At 41.6% G+C, this 9,550-nt stretch overlaps 1 protein-coding gene across 1 annotated transcript; it reads left to right on the top strand.

Annotated features, from left to right (window-relative positions):
• The first annotated feature begins 1,851 nt into the window (after window positions 1-1,851).
• LOC145346982 (putative G-protein coupled receptor 141) lies at window positions 1,852-5,200 on the top strand. The gene has a single exon (XM_080194865.1). It carries the CDS (start codon window positions 1,852-1,854, stop codon window positions 2,764-2,766), a length of 915 nt encoding a protein of 304 aa, XP_080050991.1. The 3' UTR covers window positions 2,767-5,200.
• The last annotated feature ends 4,350 nt before the right edge of the window (window positions 5,201-9,550 follow it).

Here is a 9,550-nt window from a genome sequence, read left to right as displayed (position 1 = left end):
GTTTAAGAAGACAGTTTGCATAACAGAAGCTGACTCAGGAATATCTCTACATTCCACGATGACCCCGTAAGAGTGAACAGTTTTAGCAGACAAGGTGTAAAAGATAGCTAAACCAGTTCTCAAACATTCTCTTTTAAGTCTGTGTCTCTTAGACTTAAGGGAGTGGAGATGAAGACCCTAACAGAGGGAACAGTTGAGGAGGAGTGAGTAATGCTTTTATTGAGCATCAGATGCAGAATTGAAGATGTGTTTAAACAAATAGGTAGCTGCAGGAATGCTGCAGTGAACAGAGGCCCAAAGTTGGGATTTTGAAAGTGCAGTGTAAGTGAATTGAAGGATAGCTTCATAAATGACATAGGTTTGAATGATGTGGGATGTTGGTAGTAAATTACATGTACATTAAAGAGATTAGACATGGTTCCACCTGTAATTGATTTGGTGGGGCTAGCAAGGCTATGTAAAATGGCAAAGTCTAGGCCAAGGCTTGGCTGTAATATAGTTGGGGAGGAGATGATTCAGGGCAGATATGAGGGGCAGTTATCTCAAAGGAGAGAGAACACAATCCATTTTTTCTCTCTCCTTCTTCCTCCTTCCATTGTTCTCTCAGGTTGTTGTACTTGGCCCTGATGTAATAATTCTCACAAGTGACAATGAAACAATGTGTTTCTAGACGAGCATAACAACAGGAGGGTTGGAAACCCTAACACTGAGTGTCAAAGAGTTTAGGAGTTTAGGAAAAAGGTGGGTTTTGAAAACAGTATCTATTGAAGAAGAGGAAAGTGGAGAGACATTCTAACCATCACCTCTTGACATTCAATGGTATTACCATCACTGAATTCCCCACCGCCAACATCCTGGAGGTTACCATTGATCAGAAACTCAATTTCTGGAGTGAGTGGGGAATTTTTTTTATTCATTTGTGCGACATAGGTGACACTGGCTGGCCAGCATTTATTGCCCAACCCTAGTTGCCCTCGAGAAGGTGATGATGAGCCACCTTCTTGAATTGCTACAGTTCATGTGCTGTGGGTTGACTCACAATGCCATTAGGGAGGGAATTCCAGGATTTTGACCCAATGACTGCAAAGCAGGTAATATATTTCCAAGTCAGGATAGTGAGTGGCTTGGAGGAGAACTTCAAGTGGTGGTGTTCCCATGTATGTGCTGCCCTTGTCCTTTTAGATGGAAATGGTTATGGGTTTGGAAGGTGCTATCTAAGGACCTTTGGTGAATTGCTGCAGTGCATCTTGTAGATAGTACACATCCGCTGCTACTGAGTATCGGTGGTGGAGGGAGTTCATTTTTGTAGATGTGATGCCAATCAAGTGGGCTGCTTTGTCCTGGATGGTTTCAAGCTTCTTGAGTATTGTTGGAGCTGCACACATTCAAGCATGTGAGAAGTGTTCCATCACACTCCTGAATTGTGCTTTGTAGGTGGTGGACAGGCTTTGGGGAGCCAGAAGATGAGTTACTTGCTGCAGCATTCCTAGCCCCTGACCTGCTCTTGTAGCCATCGCGTTTATATGGTGAATCCACTTGAGTTTCTTGTCAATGGTAACCCCAAGGATGCTGACAGTGGGGGATTCAGTGATGGTCACACAATTGAATGTCAAGAGATAGTGGTTAGAGTGTCTCTTACTGGTGATGGTCATTGCCTGCCATTTGTGTGGTGTGAATGTTATTTGTCACTTGTCAATTATAATATTTTACCAGAGGGAAGGAATGCTCTAAATACAGGTTTGGGTATAAATGTGAGGAGGGCTGAGGTAAGCCAGCAGCTTGCAATTAACCAACTGTTGTGACAATTTTAAGCCCCAATGTCTTTTTCTTGAAGGTTTTGGAGAAAAAGAAATGAACATGTCAGCAATGAATAATACAACATCCTTACCTGAAATATTCACAAGCAGCAATTTCACCTCCAATGGCTCACTTTTCTGCAATCCACTTGATCGCACTCACAGTGGAGCTTTAATAATAATTTACATCATCGTGTTCGTGGGAGGTTCTGTTGGAGCTGTCATCATGACTTGGAAAATAAAAACTGACAGAAAATCCATCACATCCACTGCAGTGATCAATCTTATATTGGTGCATGCATTATTTCTCCTCACCGTGCCTTTCCGCATTTCCTACTACACTCTTGGTGAGTGGAAGTTTGGTGAAATATTTTGTAAGCTGGTGAGTGCAATGATACACACTCACATGTACCTATGCTTTGTGTTCTATGTGACCATAATTATCATGAGGATGATCAGTTTCTTTCAAGAAAAGAAGATGATGCTGTTTCACCAACCATGGCATTCAAGTGCTGCCAGCTTACTCATCTGGTCACTGGTACTTCTTGCTGTTTTCCCGTTGTTTCTATCATATATTGACAACTCAGATAAGGATGGCAAGAAATGCTTTGAATTCTCAGTTACAGCTGTCTCATCATACACCAAGACTATGAACTACTTTGCTGTTATTATTGTCTTAGCAACTTTTGCTATTTTGCTTGCCATCCAGGTTGGCATATTGGTGCAATTAAGAATTCGTTACCAAGATAATCTGAATAATCAGCAAGAATTTGGAGCTCAGAAAAAGACATTGTTGTTTATATTGGTTATGATATGTTTTGTTCCATACCTTGGATTCAGGTTGTTTTACATGAAGCAAATTGTGATTCAACCCTGTTCATTGAGCTTAAATATCACCAATGAAATATTTTTAGCTCTAACTGCAATGAGCTGTTTTGATGTGCTTATTTTCCTAATGGCTGCCTTTTGAGAAGTCAATCACCTCTGCTTTCATTTTCAGTCAGTGTTAATCCTTATATTTAATGTAAGTACCCACCGAGCTCGCAGTGTCGCTCACCTGCGTTTGCTAAAAGCTACATATAATCATATGTAGGGCCATGTCCCTGAAAGTATAAAGAACTTATCCAGGCACTACATATTTTTAAATTAAAGAATGCATGGGGAGCAACAGCTCCTTGGCATATGCTCCATGGCAATATCTTGATCAATCAGTCCCAAACATCAGCAGTATTCATGCAGTATAAATTGTTGCTTCCTTTGAAATTTGGCATTTTTGTGTCTGTCCTGATGAGTGCAAGATGGAAAGCTTCATGAGCATATTTCTTTTCAGCAATACTTAATTTCTATAAGATCAAGCAACTATTTTTAATAGCAAATATTGAAAGATATATAAATTGTGTGAAGCAATAGTTGCTATTAGAGGTGTGAATACGGATGATAAAAATGGGTTGTTCACTAATTGATGAACCAACTACAAGATGTATTCATTCTTCAGGTCTGAGGTAACAGTTTAGCTGAGTTTTGCCCCTAGTCCAGAAATTTTGTGTGCTAGCCATGGCAGTGCTGCATGTTCAGAGGTGTTTCATTTCTAAGAATTGTTAAACTGAGACCAGTTTAACTAGATTATATTATCAGAAACAGGAAGAAGTAGCTGGGAGTAGATTCCTAATATCATGTCATTACAGCTATTAGTGAAACTTGGCTACAGGAGGGGCAGGACTGGCAGCTCAATGTTCCAGGGTTCCGATGTTTCAGGCGTGATAGAGGCGGAGGGATAAAAGGTGGAGGGGTGGCATTGTTGGTCAGGGAAAATGTTACAGCAGCACTCAGGCAGGATAGATTAGGGAGCTTGTCTACAGAGGCCCTATGGGTGGAGCTGAGAAACAGGAAGGGTTTGGCCACATTAATGGGGTTGCGTTATAGACCACCCAATAGTCAGTGAGAATTGGAGGAGCAAATCAGCAGAGAGATAGCTGACAACTGCAAGAAACAGAAAGTTGTGATAGTAGGGGATTTTAATTTTCCACATGTAGATTGGGACTCGCATACTGTTAAAGGTTTAGACGGGGTAGAGTTTGTTAAATGTGTTCAGGAGAATTTTCTACATCAGTATATAAAGGTGCCAACTAGAGAGGATGCAATGCTGGATCTCCAATTGGGAAATGAGTTAGGGCAGGTGATGACTGTGAGGGAACACTTTGGATCCAGTGATCATAATGCCATTAGTTTCAACCTGATCATGGGTAAGGATAGATCTGGTCCTCGGCTTGAAGTTCTGAACTGGAAAAAGGCCAAGTCTGATGAAATGAGAAGGGATCTGGGAAGTGTGGATTGGCACAGGCTGTTCTCTAGTAAGGATATAAATGGAAAGTTGGAGGCCTTCAAAGGAGAAATTTTGAGAGCACAGAGTTTGTATGTTCCTGTCAGGATTAAAGGCAAAGTAAATAGGAATAAGGAACCTTGGTTCTTGAGGGAGATTGTAACACTGATTAAGAGGAAGAGAGAGTTGTATGAAATGTACAGGCAGCAAGGAACAGATCAGATGCTCAAGTAGTATAAAAAAAGCAAGAAGCTGCTTAAGAAGGAAATCAGGAGGGCCAAAAGAAAGCATGAGATTGCTTTGGCAGATAGAGTGAAGGAAAATCCAAAGAGCTTCTATAGGTATGTTAGGAGCAACACGATAGTGAGAGATAAAATTGGTCCTCTTGAAGACCAGAGTGGTAGACTGTGTTTGGAACCAAAAGAGATGGGGGAGATACTAAATGGGTTTTTTGCATCCATATTTACTGACGAAATGGGCATCGAGTCTACGGAAATAGGGGAAACAGGTAGGGAGGTCATGGAACTTTTACAGATTAAAGAGGAGGAGGTGCTGGCTGTCTTGAGGCAAATCAGAGTGGATAAATCCCCAGTTCCAGACAGGGTATTCCCACAGACCTTGAGGGAGGCTAGTAGTGAACTTGCAGGGGCCCTGGCAGACATATTTAAAATGTCAATATTCACAGGGGAGGTGCCAGATGATTGGAGGGTGTGTCATGTTGTTCCATTGCTTAAAAAAGGTTCCAAAAGAAATCCGGGAAATTACAGGCCAGTAAGTTTGACGTCGGTGGTTGGCAAGTTATTGGAAGGTGTGATAAGGGATAGGATCTACAAATATTTGGATAGACAGGGACTTATTCCGGATAGTCAACATGGCTTTGTGAGTGGTAGGTCACGTTTGACCAATCTATTAGAGTTTTTCGAGGAGGTCACCAGGAAAGTGGGCGATGGGAAAGCGGTGGATGTTGTCTACCTGGATTTCAGCAAGGCCTTTGACAAGGTCCCTCATGGGAGGTTAGTTAGGAAGGTTCAGTCGCTAGGTATAGATGGGAAGGTAGTAAATTGGATTAGACACTGACTCAATGGGAGAAGCCAGAGAGTGGTTGTGGAGGATTGCTTCCCTGACTGGAGGCCTGTGACTAGTGGTGTGCCACAGGGATCAGTGCCATGTCTATTATTATTTATCATCTATATCAATGATCTGGATGACAATGTGGTAAATTGGATCAGCAAATTTGCTGATGATACAAAGATTGGCGGTGTAGTAGACAGTGAGGAAGGTTTTCAAAACTTGCAGAGGGACTTGGACCAACTAGAAAAATGAGCTGAAAAATGACAAATGGAATTTAACGCAGACAAGTGTGAGGTATTGCACTTTGGAAGGACAAACCAAAGTAGAACATACAGGGTAAATGGTAGGACTCTGAAGAGTGCAGTTGAACAGAGGAATCTGGGAATACAGGTACAGAATTCCCCAAAAGTGATGTCACAGGTGGATAGGGTCGTAGCGAGTGCTTTTGGTACATTGGCCTTTATAAATCGGAGTATCGAGTATAAAAGTTGGAGTGTTATGGTAAGGTTATATAAGGCATTGGTGAGGCTGAATTTAGAATATTGTGTACAGTTTTGGTCACCTAGTTACAGGAAGGATGTAAATAAGGTTGGAAGAGTGCAGAGAAGGTTCACAAGGATGTTGCCGGGACTTGAGAAGCTGAGTTATAGAGGGAGATTGAATAGGTTAGGACTTTATACCCTGGAGCGTAGAAGAATGAGGGGAGATTTAATAGAGGTATATAAGATTTTGATGGGTATAGATAGAGTGAATGCAAGCAGGCTTTTTCCACTGAGGCTAGGGGAGAAAAAAACCAGAGGGCATGGGTTAAGGGTGAAAGAAGAAAAGTTTAAAGGGAATATTAGGGGGGGCTTCTTCACACACAGAGTGGTGGGAGTGTGGAATGAGCTGCTGGATAAAGTGGTAAATGCTTTTAACATTTAAGAAAAACTTGGACAGGTTCATGGATGACAGAAGTGTGAAGGGATATGGTTCAAGTGCAGGTCAATGGGACTAGGCAAAAAATGGTTCGGCACAGACAAGAAGGGCCAAAAGGCTTGTTTATGAGCTGTAATTTTCTGTGGTTTCTATGTCAACATTCCTCCTTAATCAGATTAAATAACAGTCCATGCTTTCTCCAATGTTTTGTGACATTGTTCAGAAAATAACATGCTCTATATTTCAAGTATGTGAAGGATTTTGCAATATTTTTGACAGATGATTTAAAGTCTAAGTTTTTCTTTTTTATGTACATGATTTGCAGATTAACAAGTAGCTTTTCATTTTTGTATTAAATGACTCATAACTCCCATTTGATGTGTTCTCTGTGCATTAATAACTTCGGAGGTTATCTTCTTGTCCTGTCAGTCGATGGGCAGGGTGAGCTGGTAAGATCACAGGTTGGGCAAAAAAATTAGGTTTGCACTTGATTTCTCATCTTACCAGGCAATCTTACTGGGCCTGGATATCTGGCGAGATCAGCCTCAGGTGAATTTCAATATTTGTATCAATTTTAATGCTGCATACTCTGCAACCGGTGATTGATCAGGGTGTGCCAGGGTTGGGAGGAGGGGTGTGATCGCAGGGAGAGTGATTCCATGGTGGGGGGGGGGGGGGGTGCAGTGATTGCTATTGCACAGAGAGAGAGATCTGTGCAAGAATCAATGGTGCCTGCTGGTGTAAGCAGCCGGCTTTCTGGTGAGCTTAGGTACCGCCCCCTCCCCAACAGATGTTGCTTCAGTTTTTGCTCAGATTGGAATAAGATTGGATTTTTAAACTTGCCCAAAAAAAACGAATCTGAAATTCTCCTGTTTTCACGTTCATTCAGGACTTGAAGGCTTTTTGGTAAGCTCGTCCCTTTCATCTTCATAACATAATTGGACAAATTCTGTTTCAAATCTTGTAATAGAAGCATGAATTTAATTTGCTCTCATCCATCTAATTCAATATTTTGTTCAAAAGCGAAGGGATTAAAGCAGGAGGGGGTCAGTGATTGAGGAAGGTGGTGTAATGAACAATGTTGCACAACATGTAGCCGTTGTTTTGAACAAAGCATGTTCCTGTTCTTTATTAACTATTGCCCAATTCCAGCTGTACAGTTCTCTCACATATCCTACTGTTAGGATCCCAGACCATAACACCAAGTTAGAGTATGAAGCCAGACTAGACTCTAACAATTTTTCTATTTTGATATAAATATAAGGAAAGAATGCTTTGCTGCAGAAGTAATTCTAAGGACAAATCAGAGATTTTTAAAATCAGAACAAACTTTTTTCCTGTCACAGTTTAAGTATAACTCTAACAAAATGTAGCAGTTCAACTCTAAACAGTTGAACAATTTTTAAACATGAAGGGAAAGAACTCTAATGTTTAATTGATTACTATTTCAGTTCCAAATAAGCAACATTCTTCCCATAGTTCTAAAACCCACTTTAAATATAGTTAGTAAACCTGGCATACTTGTTACAAATTAGGGTAGAAAGTCTTGAATCTGTCAGAGACACTTTCCAGGGAGAGAGCAGTTTTCTGTCTTTAAACAGCTCCAATCAGCAACTGAACTCTAAATTGAAACAAAAAGCTATTTCTCTGCTAGAAACCTACTACCTCCTCCCATTAATCACATCACATCACCCTGTATGCCTAAACAAAACTTTCCATTTCTTTAATAAAAAACTCTAGGGGAATCTCCATTTATAAACAACAGGCTATTAGCCTTCTCCTAAATAAATACTAAGTGGGTAAAACGTTCCTGCTTTCAGCATTCGAGCTGCATGCTTTCCAGGCACACCAACTGCCTGTAAAAAAAAAACTGAACTTTAAAACATAAAATATATCTACAGCACAGTATCATCACTCTACCTTCATTAAAGCCCAATAACACAACAGAAAATGGTATAAATGCTGTAAATGGCAAACATTGTTTCTTGAGCTGATATGATTTATATCCATGTGATTAAAATAGAGGTATACTACATATGTTTATGTACATATGTGTTGTGAGACTTAATTGTAAATTGAACTTGATGATGTGGTGATAATCCATAAAAATCTATTAATGCACATGATAACAGAATAAGTCACCATTAGACCAGGCCACAAAGGATATTATTGCCACAGAGGGAGCACAATGAAGGTTCACCAGACTTCATTCCAGGAATGGCAGGAAGCAAGTTTAGGCAAAGTGGGCCTAAATTTTCTTGAGTTTCAAAGAATGAGAGGTGAGCACAATGAAACCTATGAAATACATAAAGGACTAGAAAGGGTAGATGCAGGTAAGGTATTTCCCTTGGTTTTGGAGTCTTGAACCCCTCCCCTCACATCTTCATCACTCACAGTTTACCCTCCGATTTCGGCTTTCCTGCCGTTTGGCTATTCACACCCTTTATCCTTTCTCTGGGCTGCCATTAGTAGCCTTTCTCCTGGTTTCTGTGTCTGTGATTCATTTTTCATTCCCTCACTCTGCAGTATAAATATCTTTCACTTTCTCTGCCTTTTAGCTTTGACAAAGAGTCATCTGGACTCAAAACGTCAGCTCTTTTCTCTCCTTACAGATGCTGTTAGACTTGCTGAGATTTTCGATTGATCTTGCTGTTCTTTTGGTTGCTGCTGGAGCTGAGGAGGAGGAGCAGGAGGATGAATTGAGGGCAGAGGACACCCAGGCCTTAGCACTCACAGGAATAGAGGGAGATGACCACCAGAGGCAGGACCTGGCCACCATTTGCCCAAAGGGGAGAAAGAAAGATCGGAGATACCGATAGTTCTGCAGATGAATGTTGGACACTGTGTGCCACCGACGGCTCTGGCTCCAAAACAGACAATGCAACACTTGTGCCATTTGTTGCAGGACCTGGCACCTTGGGACAGAGGAGGACACCAACTCTCGGTGGCTGTCAAATTGATGGCCACTTTAAACTTTTATGCCACTGGCTCCTTCCAGACCTCCAGCGGAGAACCTAACATAAGAACATAAGAAACAGGAGCAGGAGTAGGCAATCTAGCCCTTCGAGCCTGCCCCGCCATTCAATAAGATCATGGCTGATCTGAAGCGGATCAGTTCCACTTTCCCGCTTTCTCCCCATAACCCTTAATTCCCTTGTCTACCAAAAACCTATCTACCCGTGACTTAAATACATTCAGCAAAGTAGCCTCCACCACTTCGATGGGCAGAGAATTCCAGAGATTCACCATTGAATCACAGAGATGTGGCATTTCTCAGTCACTGTCCACACCTGTATGATGGAGGTTGCGGATGCCCTGTATGTCCGGGCTAGCCAGTATATCACATGTGACCAGACCCAACGGGAAGCCTGGGCTGCAGGTTTCATGGCCATTGCGGGGATGCCTAATGGGCAGGAGGCTGTAGAGTGCACCCACATTGCCCTCA

The sequence above is a fragment of the Carcharhinus amblyrhynchos genome, chromosome 8 (assembly GCF_965287045.1).
Source record: "Carcharhinus amblyrhynchos chromosome 8, sCarAmb.v2.hapA, whole genome shotgun sequence".
Classification (NCBI taxonomy): Eukaryota; Metazoa; Chordata; class Chondrichthyes; order Carcharhiniformes; family Carcharhinidae; genus Carcharhinus; species Carcharhinus amblyrhynchos.
This window is presented reverse-complemented; position numbering and strand designations above follow the sequence as displayed.